This window comes from Ptychodera flava (assembly GCF_041260155.1).
Source record: "Ptychodera flava strain L36383 chromosome 3 unlocalized genomic scaffold, AS_Pfla_20210202 Scaffold_26__1_contigs__length_13983176_pilon, whole genome shotgun sequence".
NCBI lineage: Eukaryota > Metazoa > Hemichordata > Enteropneusta > Ptychoderidae > Ptychodera > Ptychodera flava.
The window spans coordinates 5981386-5999084 of NW_027248280.1; the positions used below are offsets into that span (position 1 = coordinate 5981386).

Below are 17699 nucleotides of genomic sequence, written 5' to 3' on the forward strand. Positions count from 1 at the left end.
TAAACGTTATAGAATAAATTACTGAAATTTGATAGGTATAGCTGTTGCAAAACTCCCACATTGGTTTATTTTATCATCAATGGAAATGAAAACTACAACCGTGCAGACAGTATAATATGGAAACATGTACATCAAGCAGAAGAGTTAATATAAACTGAGCTTACCTTAGTGTATGTAGATCAAAATACACATAGCCATGAGGTTAACTGTAACATTGACTTTATTCAAATATCATTTCGGAACTGTAAAGAAAATCAATAAAAATTGTTATTAATTTTAAATTCCAATAAGGCAGTAACAAAACACACAAATTCATTTTTAAGAAAACAACAATACCAGTAGTAGCAAGCCTCTTGACAGAATCCTACACCACATGAGCCAGCCCACAAGTGCTACAATTCTTGCAGATACTAAGGTCTATTCCTCCCCCAAAAATGCCCTTCGCCTTCGTTCATCCCGTTCCTCCCACAATTCCCATTTTCGCTCCCTCCCATCCTCCATGCATCGCGTATAAAAATTGTCAAAATTGATCCAAAAATTGTTTGCCTCTTTAATTGTTCTTGTACCAATTCTACCAAACAGGTCCTTGGAATGGGCATATGCTCTCTGGAACAAAATCAAACAAGGTAAGTAAGATGATGAACATGAAATTTTGTTTAATGTTTCTCAATTTTTCATTGCAGGCTTATCAACAGTTAGCTGTGGAAACGCAGCTATCTGTTGGCGGGGTAGCGGGCATCGATATGCGGGTCAAAGGTCAACCATATCCATGGCGGGGTTGACCTTTGACCCGCATAGCGATGCCCGCTACCCCGCCAACAGATAGCTGCGTTTCCACAGCTAATCCACAGTATACCTGTATACACTGTTTGAACATGTAACATTGAGTCGACCCTGTTAAAGAGCAGCTGTAATACAACTAGAATGACTGTAGCCTCTGAAGGAACTTCATATTTTGTTGAGTATATAATTATAACATCAACAAATGTTTGGTTCTTGTTGAGGTTTTCAGTCACATGCATCGGGAGAGTGGTTCAACTAAATCCATGTCCTGGCGTAACTTGGATATACTCATCAGCTGATATTATTTATCAGAAGTAATGTTACCCAACTGTATTCAGAGATGTATGTTATCAATATATTAAGCATTATTTACAAGTACAAATAAGTGAACATTAGTATATTTTTAATGAAAAATGCCTTGCAACTTTCAGTCAGTATTTGGTTGATACAAGTATAATAATTTATCTTGAGAGAACTTTTAATTCAAACTTAGTAGTCACATTTTCATATAACACCTAATGTCCATTTTCAGTGTTTGACATTTGTATGCAAATACAAATGTGTTAAATGTTGTGATTTAGTTAAAAACGATAATAAAATTGAAGACAAAGAAATTGTTTCTACCATTATTAGTGTTTTCTTGAGTGTACACTCAAGGTCCACATCTTCAACAGGAAAGTATGCTTTCCATAACAGTGTGTTCAGGTCGTTTATTGGCAGCCCTCTATTTGTCTGGCTTCTCAGGAGCTATATGATTTTAGGCGATATATAAAAAAAAACATAAGAAATAAGTAAGATTATGAACACGAAATTGTGCTTATGTTTTGTAATTTTTCTGATACAAATCTTATTAGACTATGTTTCTGTCCTGCAATACTACCAATAAAAAATCACTACATTTGAAACCATTTGTCCGAGAAATATTTCTCAGAATTTTGATATGTAGGTCCCTTGGGTGATTTTTGTTCAAATTGAATTGTAATTTGAGACTATCTTTCTTTTTGATGAAAATCCCTGAAGTGTTAGTTTTCTATTTCTAGTAACTATTTGTTTTTTTGCCTTTTCCGGCCATTAATCACCTATATGACCCATTAAATCAGAATAATTTGTGAGACAAAATAGAACAGTTTGAACCTAATGTTGTTATGTTATTTATACAATATGTAGTAAATTTGTTGCTGAAAACTATTCTTTCATGGGCATGTCTGTGTATATACTGTGTATGTATGTGAGGTTTGTAATTATGGGCTATCCAGAAGCAGTTCTTTTATCACAAAAATGTTGTCAAAAGGACCTCTACACATGCAATCTTACATTTTGCTAGGTATATCTATCATACCACCCAAGTATTTAGAAATTACAGTGCCATTGTTACTAATTTTTTATGATATAAATTAGAAAAAGAATAACATGCTGCAGGAATATAGTTCATGAATATGTATTGCTGTGTTCAAATTTGTGTGCTGTGTATGTAAGAGTGTGTTTTATACTAATATTTACTGTACACACCTTGGCCCTTACATCACCCCGGAAATCAGAGAATTTCTTCAAGGCATATGATATCATTTTCTGCAAATTAGATGAGCTTGCCTCAGCCAATTCAGCAGTTAGAAGGCTTTTTATCTTGTCCTATTTTTCAAAAATAAAAATGCATACTTAATAAATAATATATATAAATGTAATTGAAAATTCAATGGTAAGTAGATAGTAATACTGCATGTGGATGTTTAGACATTTTGTATCGGGAAATGCATATTTTGACATTTGCATAATGCACTACTCACCATAAATTCTGTTGGCAGGTTATCGTAATATAGATAGTGGTTCCTCGTAAACAATGACTTCAGAAAGCATAAATATTCAGGCTGCAAAATAAAATAAAAAGAAAAACATTTTTTAGTATTTTCTATTTATCTATTTGTAGTGATAAGAGTTATTCAATTTATAATTAGTATTTTAAATATATCACCTTGCATTTGGCCCGTTCAACTTTCCATTCCATTTGGCCCTTTTCTTCAAGCTTGTCTATTCTCTTTTTAATGCTTCTGAGTTCTTTTAGTACCTCTTTCAACATATTGTTGTTCTCTCTTGTCAGTGTTGCTACAAAATAAAAAATTAGATTACACTTTTTTAGTTGGTGTTAATCCAACCTGATATACAGTAAAACACAAGGTAATGAGAATTTACAGTTTAAATTTTCGTTGAATATTTATCTTTTTTTAACAATATATTACGGTGTTCTAAAAGCCTGAGATACTATATTTCAGTAGCCCCTACTTCCAAAAGGGACATTCTAAAACTGACTTTCAATAATTATATGCATAGTCTAACAATTTTGTTTTAATGTAATGTCTACTGTTGAAAGGGGTCTCTTTCTCTGTAGAAAGCATTATATTTATCAGTTACTAACCTGTGTCAACATCACTTCTTTCAGTAACCATAGTGTCATGATGATCCATGTTACTCCGAGATTCTTGAGAATCCTAACAATAAAAAATGCAGTCATAACGACCACCTGTTGAGTCCATTAAAAAACAAAGGATGCGTGCAGCCTATACACGAGGGCGCGATCTCCAACACAAATCCTATTGTTTATATATTAATCACACGAAACACTGTGCTTTGTAATAATAGTAACTGTTTGTGGATAGAGAGACTGTGATGCATTGTATCTAGTCTATACGACTCCATTTACCCAATAAGAAATGTTGTGAAAGGCTTAAATGTTTCCTGGAAAACGGTTCAGCTTGGACTTGTGTGAGAGGTCTTCGACGTGAAGGTGCCATTAATGACCCTTCGCTTGTGACCGATGACCTACATGCAAAGTTTCATTCATAAAAAGAAACAAAAACAAAGTCAAGAAGTAGTATGTACATGTAGTACTCGGACGTCGTACGTTTAGATTAGTAACTCTTGTGGAAATTATTGCAAAACCGGAAAATATTTCAACCTTATGGCTATGGAGCATTGTTCGGTCGACATTCCGAGATCAAAATAACACACAAATACATTACCAGATATGAACTGAAAATGCTCACGTGTTTCATTATATATTGCAGTTGTGTAAAATTGAACCTTTGCCACATGTTTACAACTTCATTGAAAGTATTATGATCAACATAATGAACAATAATCACTGCCGATTAGGTCATGAAGTATACAAATATGTAATAAGCTGAAATAAAAATATTAAAGTTCTTTGACTGCTGTCATTGTATCTCCACTTTATATAGCAAGTGTAATTACCATTGGCCAAGTTCTTCAAGCCATATATGCCGAGCTGTGAAAGCTCATTAGACATGCAAATATAAATGACCTGACATGAAAATGTGAAATGACTTTTGATATTGTTTTAACCTGGTATAATCATCAATGTACATAGCATGTTTTGCCAACTTTGATCAAGTAAATCCCAGTATATATCCCTAATAAGCAAAGTTCATTAAATATGTAAATTAGGAATTGGCTGCAGTAAAAATGCTTAATGATTTTCAATAATGTTGTATCATGGTATATGCAATAAAAGTAGCAAGTTTTGTCAACTTTGGTCAAGTCGATTCAGATATATATCCCTAATTAGGAAAGTTCATTAAATATGCAAATTAGGAATTGGCTGAAGAGAAATCCTAAATGACTGTCTTTAATGTACATAGCAAGTTTCATCAAGTCAATATAGATAAATATCCCAAATTATGAAAATTCATTAAATATGCAAATTCTGAATTGGCTGAAGTAAAACTGTTAAATGACTTTCAATAATGTTGTATCATAGTGTCTTTAATGTATATAGCAAGTTTCATAAATTTTGGTCCAGTCAATTCAGATATACATCCCTAATTAGCAAAGTTCATCAAATATGTAAATTAGGAATTAACTGAAGTAAAAATGCTTTATGATTTTCAATAATGTTGTATTATAATATCTCCAATACATGTAGCAAGTTTTGTCAACTTTGGTCAAGTCAATTCAGATATATATCCCTAATTAGCAAAGTTCATTAAATATGCAAATTAGGAATTGTCTGAAGAGAAAATGCTAAATGACTTTCAATAATATTGTATCATAGTATCTTCAATACATGTAGAAAGTTTGGTCAATTTCGATCATGTCAAATCAGATATATATCCCTAATTAGGAAAGTTATTAAATATGCAAATTAGGAATTACCTGAAGAGAAAATGCTAAATGACTTTCAATAATATTGTATCATAGTATCTTCAATACATGTAGCAAGTTTGGTCAATTTTGATCGTGTCAAATCAGATATATATCCTTAATTAGGAAAGTTCATTAAATATGCAAATTAGCGACTATCTTTCACGTCACCCCTTAATGGTTCCCACTGCTGATATATATAGGTGTGATCAACATTTGTAGCAAATCTCATCAAATTGTGTGCAGTTGTTTTAATGTATATCTGTTTTCTAAAATCATTAATTATGCAAATTAACAAAAAGTATGCAAGCCACGCCCACCAAAACCTTTTCAGTTCTAGCCATTTGAATTCTGAAGATGTCTACCAAATTTGACTGAAATACGTTCAGCCGTTTTTGAGATAATGGGGATACAGACACACGGACACACACACAGACACACACACACACACACACAGACAGACATGGCTAAACATATGCTCACGGTGTGTGAACATGTGAGCAAAAATGTATACTCACGTAAAAAAGATCATCGTTACTTAATTCGTCGGGGTCTGTTGAGGACATAGTGAATCAGATTGTTTATCTGTAATGTATATGACAAGATGTGATATAAACAACGACGATGATATTGTCGATAAACTACAGATTCATATGTATCACCGGCGATACGTTTGCGCGTGACTTGACCCGAGCGTTTGACTGTGGGTGCAGATGACTGGCTCGCGCTTCCCGTGTGTATACATTATATGTTTCATCGAGCACCTTTCCATTTATAACTTGTATTAATGAACTATATATTATATACGACGACACTGTTTTGGTATTATTATCCCAATATTTATCATTTGAAATGGCAAATATCTTAAATGGAAAATACAAAGTGCATTTTGTATAAAAATGACAATACTATATGCGCGCGACTGTATTATCGTTTGTAACCGAGGGGTCTGTATGTACACCAAATAACATTGTTTGACTATTTTGTATGTCAATCTTAACCGCATTCATATGGTAGTTTAAATAAACATCATATTTATAATGCAATTGTGGAATGACTCACCTTGTGAAAAAAACTCTGGAGCGAGCGATGCGTAACATGCGATGAGTGGGAAAACTGATGATGAGCGGTATCGTGATTACGTCACCAAAGAGAATGTCGTCTGCTGTATTTTCACTAGTCAATACCATCTGTATGTAATAAACGCTGATTGGTTAATACTTGAAGCAGACGAAATGGCGGAAAGTGAAGGTACGGAGCGCGTTTTCAGATGCGAGTATTGTAAATTCAGAACATTCAGAGAATCGAATATTCAACGCCATCGACAAAGCAAGAGACACAAAACATTAAGCCGTCTGTGTGAGTGGATTGTCACTACAGATGACACGGCGACCTCAACGCCCATTTGTGCTGAAACTTTCGAAGTTGACAGTTACGAAGATTACGACATTTCTGATGTATGTATTCCAGAAAACATTGGGGTTAATGATGAAGAAGATAATACTAACTTTGATCAGTGTGATGAAAATATCTGGTATCCGTTTCCCAGTAAGATCTTCTTTCTTTTGTACACACTATGCCATTCAGGACCTCGGCCAATGGTAAGCTGATGTTTTGTATATACTATATTAACAGCATGTGTATTCTCCATGTAGAGTATTAATGTGTGTGTGTGTGTGTGTGTGTTCAGTTTTAACTTAAAATAGTGTTATTGTGCTGAGACTCGAAAAAAAAATCAGCAGTTGTGTTCCCTACAATACCCTGTCTAATATCATTTAGTTCATGCACCTAAGATGTAAAAGTGACACCTGTTGATTTAACTATAAATACCAGTTTTTGTCAACTTCTTTTTGTGATAAAGTTCATGAACTTTCTGAATTCTGATACACAATATTTCCAGGGTACTGTTATTGATTTTTGTTTACAAATAATACAATGAAAGTCCATGCTACTTTTAATTTTTTAAATAAAAAAAATTAAAAAAGCCCATCTGTGAGAAAAAAAACAAACATATACTCAGTGATTTACGAAATAATAAAAGATTCATCACATATTATTATCATTATTATTGATTGTTGTTTTTGTTGTTGTTGTCAAGTTTAAGCAGATTTCAAGCTTATATTGGGTTTGGTTAGATAGATTGTTTTTACTATTAGTTTAAATTTTATGACCCAATCCTTTTCAACGTGAGTGAGTTTGTTGATTCAGTTTGTTAAGGCAATAAGTGAATCAACTATATTCATAGATCCAATAAAAATCTACCACCAGTATTTTTTGTCGGGTGAAATTTTAACAAAATTTTACGGAAGTTGTTATCATCTTTATTCTTGTTATCATCTTTTCAGTCTCGTGAAACCAAGAAGTTTATATGGTTCATATTAGAAGAACTGAACGTTCCAGATATACCATCGATAGAATCTGTCTCTCAGTTTTCAGTTCCAGGGTTCGAAGATTTAATTGGAAAGGTAATTTGAACATTGCCATTACAAAAGACAAACATACTTATCATTAGTAAAAACAGTAGCTATCAGTTCTAAAGGTATTGTCACTGCATGTGAACTGAGGGGACTATGTGGTTTGTGAGATGGCTGACCAGGTTCTTATGTGTATATAAGCTAGCAGAACTTTGAAAATCAGTTGAACTAAAGTTAGGGTCTCAATTATCCAGGTCATTGACTGTATTATTTTTTTAATAAATTATAATACTCTTTAATTCTCTACAGGGGACGGCATCTGATGAAACACCCTTTACATACATCAAACCATCAGCTCTCATCAAGCTACTTCTGGGGAACCCAAAAATCGCATCATGTATAAACAGGTGAACATTATACACTTTTTTCTAATGTTGGCCAGTTTTTGGACAGGATCTTTCATTAATTTTTCATTTATTACTTTCGTTGATCCTGGTTGAATATCTAACATACTGTGACCATTAAATCTGTTCACTGGTGTTACTTATTCAGTTAGATTTGAGTAAATGTTGTACTCTTTTTTTTGTACTGGTATAAGGAATGTAAGGGTAGGCATGAGTTGCTTTAGACAGGAACGAACTATATTGAAAAGTTATGTGTACTGAAAAATTAACAAAAGTTACAACTTTGCTCACAGATTTCCTACACACAAGGACACACTGCATCATCAATGTGAAGGAAAAAAGTGGCAGTCAGAATTCCCTGCGTCACATGTTAAGGGATATTTTGCTGGAGATCCAGTCTTGCTATCAAACAGAGAGACTGGCATCATCAAGTCATTTATGAAGAAGGTAAGATAAAAATAAGGTGATACCAAAAGAAGCACCTACATATGTTGGCAGCTATCCTTGGCAATTGTTCAAAACATGCACTACTGCACAACCAAATTTCCAATGTTTTGCCAATATTCACTATCCACTATTCCTGTCAAGTTTGTTAACAAGAAACAGCTGCCTGGCAATTTGAGGTCCTTGGTATCATCTTATTTGCTTCACTCATCACAACCTCAACTGATACACACTGTGGAGACAAATATGTATAACTGGACAATATATTGTTCTTTATTATCTACTGTTAATTATTGTAACCACTTCTGTCTCAATACTTTTATAGGAACAATTCTCAATAAAAGTTGTCACAAAAGATCAGTGTTGGAATTCTGACAAAGCAGTCTTAGTTGTGAGCAACTTGACAGCAATTAAAATCACTGCCTGACACTAATAATGGCAAATGTGGTGCTTTTTATCAACAGGTAGTAAACTCAATGGCTGGGAGTACCTTAAAGTTACATGCTGTTGTACATAAAACTGTTCTATACAACGATCCTCTACTGAGACCATTTTCAGATATTTTGAATGAAAGGTATGAAGTTACAACCTTATCAATCACTTTTACATTGTTATATGAGATTATATACAATCTAGTATTTTGCGAAAACATGATTCTTGGTACAAATTTCCAACAAGAAAATGGTATACAGAAAAATGCATACTTAAAGGTATACAGTCACCCACAATTTACATATGTCCATATATGGTCAAAAGGGGTATGTCTATGTCTTTTAGTGACCATATGGTGGTGCACTTTTTTTTTGCATGGTCACCCTGTGAAAATCTGTGATTGGCTAGATCTCCACTCTCCATGGTAACAGTGGCTAAATTTGCACTGGTGACTGTATACCTTTAAAGGGCATACTTCTTGATGTTAGTCTATTGTTTTAGTAACTTGGTGTCCTAATTTCATAACCACCTACCTTGAAGGCTTTTGTTTTCCACTGAAATTCTAGCTTTTTGTTTAATTTAATCAGGAATTTAGGGATTTGCCTCTAAAATAAATCATAATGACTACTAAGATTGAGTTCGTTATGAATGTCACACACACACACACACACGTGTATATATATATATATATATATATTATATATATATATATATTATATATATATATATATATATATATATATATATATATATATATATATATATATATATATATATATATACACACGAAGTATGTGGTTTGACTGGTCCGATACAAAGTGTTTAATACAAAAGACAGAGCGGAATATTTCATGGTTGCTGAAGAAATTGTTTCACAAATTTATCTCTACAATGTTGTTTCGTGAACCACTGGACTCACTCGTCAGTTTCAGTTGAATAGCTAATAATGCATTGTGGATCAAGAAAATTTCACAAATTTTTTAATTGACTCTGAAGTTTCCTGAAATTTCTTTTGTTAGAGAGCACACAGAACGTCACATTCACAAAATACATTATTTCACCAAAATTATTTCTAGTGACACGCCACAAGACAGATTGCATGCTGTCCTTATAAATCCCAACAAGAACCTTCTCAGTGAAATCATGGCCATCATGGATGAAAATGACAAAGCAATCCTCGGGCTGTCAATGGAGGAATTTGATTAGACGTCATTTGAAAGAAGGTTGACCTCGAAGTCTATGGCCATTATGGTAGTTTCATTGGTAGGCACTACAAGCTTTGGGTATGTCAAATATAATACGGTATATTTTTAGGTTTGTCATCATGGAAGGTCACTTTGTTTTTTTTCAAAAAGTAATTGTGGATATGCCATGTGAATCGATCTGGAGCAGTACTATAAAAAGAAAACTGGTGAATTGTAAATATTACATAAAGTAATACCAATATGAAATAGACTGACTTATGTACCACTTTGCTGGTTCAATAGTGTTGAACACTATTTCCAATTGCAATTTATTTTCACTATTTTTGCTTGACCCTATATCCTTCCAAACAAAATCCAAATGGACCTTCTGATTTCCTATACTTAACATGTAGTAAGTGAATTTAAAATCTCAGTGAAACATTAAAATTTTGTTTTTGGCAAAAATAAAGTTCAGTAGTCATAAACTAGTCCACATTTTAGGAAACTATAGGTTATTAAAGAAAATTGAATTAAGGTCTGGACTAGAATTATTTATCAAAATAACAATGGTTGTTACACATGTGGAGAGAATATTGCAACACAGAATATTGGTATTATAGCATGCTGTGGGGAGTAGGACAAGAAACTGCAGGTGATATATGGAACAAAAAAAATTACTGAAAACATTGCCAAAAATTAATGCTAATGTTATTTTAGATATAACAAAAATGCTTACCAATTAACTGTCATTTAGTAAAGTCAATACATTCTTATTCAAAAATACAGGTACAAGTGGCACCTTTCCACCTTGCACGCTGCAATTCCATCCCTATTGGGTATATACAAGCATACTGTCTTTTATCAGAGGTAAGCTCATGTAATGTTCATATACCTTATTTAGAGTTGCCGAGACCAATCAAAGTGTACAAGTTATTTACCACACATCTCTCTCTCTCTGCTTCTGGTGACACAATAAAGAACATACCAGTGGTACAACACAACGCTAAATTTCTGAGTTCATCTCAAATAGTCATCTTATTGAGTCAAAGGTTGTTGGAAATGACTGAAAAAAATATAAGAGTAGAAGGATTATACTCGCATAGAAAAGTACAACACAACTTTCTTTACAAACTGTAACCATTTCTCCATCATATAGATAGCTCACCTTGTATACAGACCAGGTCCATATTTAAGTGAGGAATTGGAGCACCTCAAACTGATAATTCAACAATTCATATCAAAGCTGACAGAAATTGGAAGTGCACTAATAAGGTATAAAAATTTTGGTGTCCATACGATAAGGTTTTTGAGTGTCAAAATGAGAAATGTGCTTTGTTAAAACCTTTCATTATTTTACACAGTGTAAGATATCACCACACCTGTCTATGATATGCAATACTGTCTCTGCACAATTATATTTTTGGCACTCTTAAATACCTGATATAACATAATATAGGATTTACGTTTATATCAAAAGGTCTACAAACATCTTGTTCTATCAAAATTCGTCAAATAGAAAAGTGTTCTCATATTTCACATGTAATCCAGTTTTGGATATCATTAAGTTAAATCCCTTTCCTGTCGGATTCATATGTGACCAGCCTGACATTTTCATTTGTTTTCTCATTTGAAGTATTTGACTGATTTAGTTCCATATTTAGTCCCATTTAATGTGCTTTCACTGTCTTGACCACTAGAGATTTCCTAAAATCGTCCATAACAAGGGTGAGCAAATCCAGTCATTTGAGGTCAAGGACTATCAATTTTGAGCTATGGCCAGTAGTTGGTAAAAATGCACGTTTCACATTGTTGAAGCTATCGTGCTATGGGCAATTGTATGCCATTGTACATTATAGAACCCAAACGTGTAGGACAAACGTGCATGACTACACACTGTAAAAGTCTGCACGTTAGACATTTTAGACACGTTAGGTCCGTACACGTTAGGTTTGCACGATACACGATAGGTTTGCATGATTGGCATGGTAGATTTTGACCGATGTTGAAAACCTAAAATGACATACACGTTAGACATTTTAGACACGTTAGGTCCGAACACGTTAGGTCTGCATGATACAAGATAGGTTTGCACGATTGGCATGATAGAGTTAGACCTTACCGTGTTTGTAGGCAATCACGTGAATCTTGAGACATATCGTATAAGGTGCCGACCTAAGATTTACGGAGCAAACGTGTCTAAAATGTCTAACGCGTATGTCATTTTAGGTTGTCCACGAGTCAAAATCTATCATGCCAATCATGCAAACTTATCGTGTAACGTACTGACCACGTTAGGTTTGCACGATACACGATAGGTTTGCACGATTGGTATAACAGATTTTGATCCTAAAATGACATACACGTTAGACATTTTAGACACATTAGGTCCGTACACGTTAGGTTTGCACGATACACGATAGGTTTGCACGATTGGCATAATAGATTTTGATCCTAAAATGACATACACGTTAGACATTTTAGACACGTTAGGTCCGTACACGTTAGGTTTACACGATACAAGATAGGTTTGCACGATTGGCATGATAGAGTTAGACCTTACCGTGTTTTTAGGCCATCACGTGAATCGTATAAGATGCCGACCTAAGATTTACGGAGCTAACATGTCTAAAATGTCTAACGTGTATGTCATTTTAGGTTGTCCACGAGTCAAAATCTATCATGCCAATCGTGCAAACTTATCGTGTAACGTGCTGACCCAACGTGTATGGACCTAACGTGTCTAAAATGTCTAACGTGTATGTCCAGATAAGTCGAATGGTACCATATGTCAATCGTACAGTCATGATATACATGTTAGACACTTTAGATACGATAGGTGCATACATGTTGGGCGTGCACGATACACGATAGATTAGCACGATTGGCATGATAGAATAGGACTTATTTGTACGCCCTAAATGCTATACATGTTAGACATAGGTTCTTTAACGTTAGGTCTGCACGATACACAATAGGTCATGACGGGACGTTCCCATCTAAATAACAGTGCACTTTCAAGGCATATTCACCCCGGCAAATGGGCTTTTCAACGGGTATGGAGCTTCTAATTAAGGTTATTTGCCATCTCGTAAGCTGTTTGCAAAATGTGATTAGAGATAGCGATTAAAGCCAGTGTGCGGGGAAGAGATTTTGCCTAACACACTTCACTCATACAGATTATCGTTCGCCTTGAACTTCTTTGAACATTGTACCCTAATTTTCACAGATTAGGACCTATGAATATACTACAAGCCATATGTTAGTTCAAATTAATAAAAGTAGGAACAAATTCCGATGTCCTGAAATGATAATACTGTTGTCAAGGTTTACACGAGATTGAGTTTGTGCCGCTTCACTGTACAATACCTTGGCATAAAGTAGTACCGGCCAAGCTATTGGTATCTGAAGTTGTTGACTAAGCGTTATGTAATGTCTGATTATATCTGATATAACTACGTTAGATTGCATATTATCAGTGCAGAAAGAGCCCAAAAAAGTGTACTGTTTTTTAGATGCGAGCATCCCGTCATGTTTGCACGTTTGGCATTTTAGGCACGTTGGTTCCGACCTAACATGTCAAACATGCACTACTAAAATGTAAAAATGTCTAAAATGAAAAAATCCCGACTTCTGGCCATGGATGTCAATTTTTTTTGGATTCAGACCAATGGATTTCGAATTGTACTAGTCCTGTGGACCAGTGTAAATCGTGCATTCCTATGATAAGGACTGAATTCGGAACTGCCAGGCTAGGTTGCAGGAACATTGGATTTACACTGATACTGGTCATTTGGATCATCAAATGCTAAATGGTTATAATCACTCTTACCTTAAACATCGTGCTATTGAGTCTTGACCAAATAAACCACTACAATATTTATACTGATTTTCACCAACTTGACCTGATAAACACAGTTGAACCTGGCAAGATATGATATGAAAATGGATATGATTTTGACTGACTTGATCTTAAAAGGATTAGATTCAAACATCATTTTATGTCATGACAATGTCTCATTTATGTCTTTGTAATTTCATAAAACAAACAAACCTATTCAACTTTATCTTTTAATTCTCAGGAAGCAGACAACCCACTACCTTCTTCACATCCCGGATGACATACTCAGACATGGACACACCCAAGGCTTTCAGGCTGAAAAATTTGAAGAAGAGAACGGAAGGATTAGAATGGTCCAAGAGTACACAAACAGACATAACCCCAGCTCGGATACAGTGGTGCATTTGGCGAAACAAGAGATACTACGATTTTTGTTAGATGGTGGGAAATGGAAGGAACATGACACAGTGTAAGTTATATCATGATATGACAGAACCCCATGGTGAGAGAGTGCAAGCGCGCCGTAACAGCGGTATTTGCACGAGTGTTTGCGGGGGATCCGGCGGTCGTGCTTTCACGAGCACGGGGGTGAAAGGACAACCGAATTCAGCGCAAAGACGAGTTCAAATACCCCTGGTACAGCAAGCTTGCTCGCTCCCCATGGGGTTCTGTTATTATTACATATGTTTCCCCCTGTTTATTTTATCAAGAAAACAAAGGAACTAAAAAGACAAGCGAACACATTTTAAATAGTTTACGCGACACACATTGAAAGACAAGGATCGCGCGCTGTTCTATTCATTTGCATTCAGGTATGGGAATATTGTTTTTGGTATTTGCACTACATTGCAAATACCTGTGGTTCCAATGCAAGTAAACGGCAGTACATATGTAATAATGACCGGTAATAAAGATTTCACTCAGCCCATACATTTTTCGTGATACACAAGTACTGTTACTTTTAAATGCAACTAAAAATGCCTTTTATTACATGCATTGTATATCGAACGTCACGCGCTACATAGGATTCAATGGTACTCGTCGATGACGTCGCAGGCCGCATAGTCATCACTGGACTGAAAGTGAACTGGAACTATTTTCAACTTGACAATGTTTTGATTGAAAAATGTTGAAATTTCATGTTTTGCATAAGAAATCCAAGTTTAGGAAAATTTTGTGGAAAAAAATGATAAACCGTATAACAGTAATTTAAATATATCAATGCGCCATTCGGTGATACGAATGATTCCATTTTTAACGGATTTTCATCTAAGATGGAAATAAAGCATTTGATTATCATTTGCCAATAAATCTAAATATTTTGAATGAAAACTGTGTAAGAGAGACATGTAATAAAAACATTATAGCCCAAACAATGGACTATGTACCCCAGGGGCAGGAGACCATTTGCCCGACGTAAGGAGGGCAAATGGTCACCTACCCTCGGGCAAATAGTCCCATGTTAGGGCTATAATATGTAATACCAGTTGCCTAATTTTTTATCAAGGATATAGCACTGACATAATATTATATGTGAGCAAAATGTGGACATTCTAATTCTTTACAGATGTGAAGCAGGATCTGGTATCCAAGGTTTTGGAAAGACAGATGAAGTGAACAACTTCCTATTTGGTCGTGAGGTCAACACAATAAAATGTGCAGGGCAATTAGTTTTACCAGACAGGAATCAGCAAAGACACAAGACAATAACATCAATTCAAGGAATTAGCATACCCGGCCAACAATTACTGGACTTCCTCAAAGAACAACAAACTAACTTGGATGTGGATGACATACATATGGCAAATGGAAAGTACATAAATTACAAGGGAGTCATAGCCAGATCTGGTGAAACAGTCAAAGTGGGCTCATCAGTCTTGTATAACAATAATGAAAACAAGGTATTAATATTACACTGTTACTAAATGGCAGCTGCAAGAGGAAGGTTGACTTATAAGAGCCTCAGTGCCCAGATTAGTCTGAGGTCAGGTCGCTTGGAACCTCACAGCCATCAATACTTATAAACACATGACCTCTGGGATTCTACACACCTGACCTTCAAACTGTAATTCTAAGGCTCAAAGGCATATTTGGGGCCCGGATTGGGCTCTGGTTCTAAGATCAGAAGGCTCTGTAAAGTCAACTTTACCTAGTTGCAAAGGTTAATTATGTTAGAGTCTTAAGTTAATCAAGATAACGGTAACATATTCACAACATTGGTTCACTTACCTTTTCCCAAATTGGTAATAGTTAGATCTATACATTTTGATAAAATGGGCACGTGTCCACCACAACTGCCAGAATCAAAAGTAGAAACAATTCAATATAGAACGATCATGTTTCGGTAACTCTATCAATTTCCTAAACAATAAAATAATGTAATATTACACAAGGCAATCACTAAATATATCACTAATTTCTACATTGATATTATTTTCAACAGGTGGAGATTGGTATAGTCAACTCAATCCATGATGTAAAATTAGAAAATATGGCATGGATAAGTATGGTAGCAGTAAATGATTACACTGCCCAGCGGGAATATGATGCTATATTTGACTGCCAAATCCTACACAAGGGTACAACAATCAAATTATTACCACCACAAAATGTATTACAGATGGTGAGTGTGGCTCATGACTGTAAAGGTGGCAACTGCAACCTTAGACTTGTAAATAAAAAATTCAAGGTTGAAAGGAGTGTAATCAGGCGAATAAAAAGTGCTTTTAAATGCAACCTAAACCATAATGTATTTCTACTAAACAGATTTAGATTCACACATCACAAAAGAACATTTGGCATTGACTGATACATGGAAAAGAACAGAAAAGACAGAGAGAGATATACAGAGACAAATGACAGACAGACAGACAGATAGATAGACAATCTCACGACCAGGCAGAGCTCAACGGATAGAAAGAAACAGAGACGTAGACAGGGACAAAGAGAGAGTCAGTGAGAGTCAGGAAAAGATAACACACAGCGCGGCATACACTGCGTACGTACGCAAGGCTAGCGAGAGAGTTGCCGACATCGACGGTTATTTACGAAAAAAAGAATAAAAGACTGGCATTTTTGGAAGCGATCGAGTAGCTGAGGTAGGCAGGGATACGACTTGGGCCCAAGAACGCTGAATTTCGGCAGCAATTTGGCTTTTTACGTCAAGTCCAAAAATGGATTTGAAGTCACCAACTCTACGTACGGGTCTTTGCAGGGCTGTGGTGAGCGGGGCTATTAGCTGTAGCGGAACACACAGCATCGTACGCAGGGCTATAGGCCTATATACAAAAGTTCAGAGTTTGAAAAGTCAAAAGTCGTGTGATGCCACAAATTTAATTTCACGTTTGATGAGTTATCAGTCTCTGAATCCTGATATATATTCTCTAAAATACGGTAGAAATATGAGCCCTTGGCAATTGCCAAATATTGTAACATAACTAAGGAGAACCATCTTGATACCAAAGTAACAGAATGTGGCATATTTATAGACAAAGCACGATCATATTTGTGGGCAACGCCGGACTCTGTTGTTAGCTGTCGGTGTTGTGGTGACGGTCTGGAAGTAAAGTAAAGTAAAGTGTCCAGTAAGCATCTCTCACATGACACCGAAAGCGGGGTTTCCTGGTTACTTGGTAAAAATTGGCTCAAAAACAACTCTAAAGCGCAATCACAGTTATTATGCACAAATTCAGGGACAGATGGCAATTACGGTAAGCAATGGTGTGACTTTTTTGTTTATACTTCTCATGGTTATTATTTGGAAAGGATTGTATTGAATAGGTTTATTGGGAGATGATTTTAGAAGCTTTGGATTTTTCCTTTATCAATTTTCTTGCAGCAGAGCTTGTTACAATCAAGGCAATAAAATAATACAACATATTAGCATTAGGCCTACACCGATTGTTACACATATGGTGACATATTATCTAATTACTACTATGTAGTAAAAAGAATCAGGTTGACCTATTACGCCCGGATCTTTTTTTCACCCCGTTCTCCAAGCACAGATCGTAAAGAGATTCTGTTTTGTGGCCACGTGTTCTCT

At 35.2% G+C, this 17699-nt stretch overlaps 2 protein-coding genes and 1 long non-coding RNA gene across 3 annotated transcripts; 2 read left to right on the forward strand and 1 right to left on the reverse strand.

The window, feature by feature from the left end:
• Positions 1-238: 238 nt before the first annotated feature.
• LOC139126147 (uncharacterized) lies at positions 239-3273 on the reverse strand. The gene is made up of 6 exons (XM_070692196.1): positions 3194-3273; positions 2753-2883; positions 2568-2648; positions 2293-2412; positions 1408-1530; positions 239-606 (listed from the first exon to the last, which is right to left on the reverse strand). The coding sequence occupies exons 1-6, from the start codon at positions 3240-3242 to the stop codon at positions 418-420; spliced, it is 693 nt and encodes a 230-aa protein (XP_070548297.1). The 5' UTR covers positions 3243-3273; the 3' UTR covers positions 239-417.
• A 3107-nt stretch (positions 3274-6380) lies between these two features.
• On the forward strand, positions 6381-7753 carry LOC139125922 (uncharacterized). The gene is made up of 3 exons (XR_011550407.1): positions 6381-6539; positions 7284-7403; positions 7662-7753. It is a non-coding gene; the product is annotated as an uncharacterized lncRNA (long non-coding RNA).
• A 2128-nt stretch (positions 7754-9881) lies between these two features.
• Positions 9882-16604, forward strand: LOC139125842 (uncharacterized). The gene is made up of 6 exons (XM_070691939.1): positions 9882-9915; positions 10603-10683; positions 10973-11088; positions 13896-14123; positions 15222-15555; positions 16098-16604. Exons 4-6 carry the CDS (start codon positions 14005-14007, stop codon positions 16461-16463), a joined length of 819 nt encoding a protein of 272 aa, XP_070548040.1. The 5' UTR covers positions 9882-9915; positions 10603-10683; positions 10973-11088; positions 13896-14004; the 3' UTR covers positions 16464-16604.
• Positions 16605-17699: the final 1095 nt, after the last annotated feature.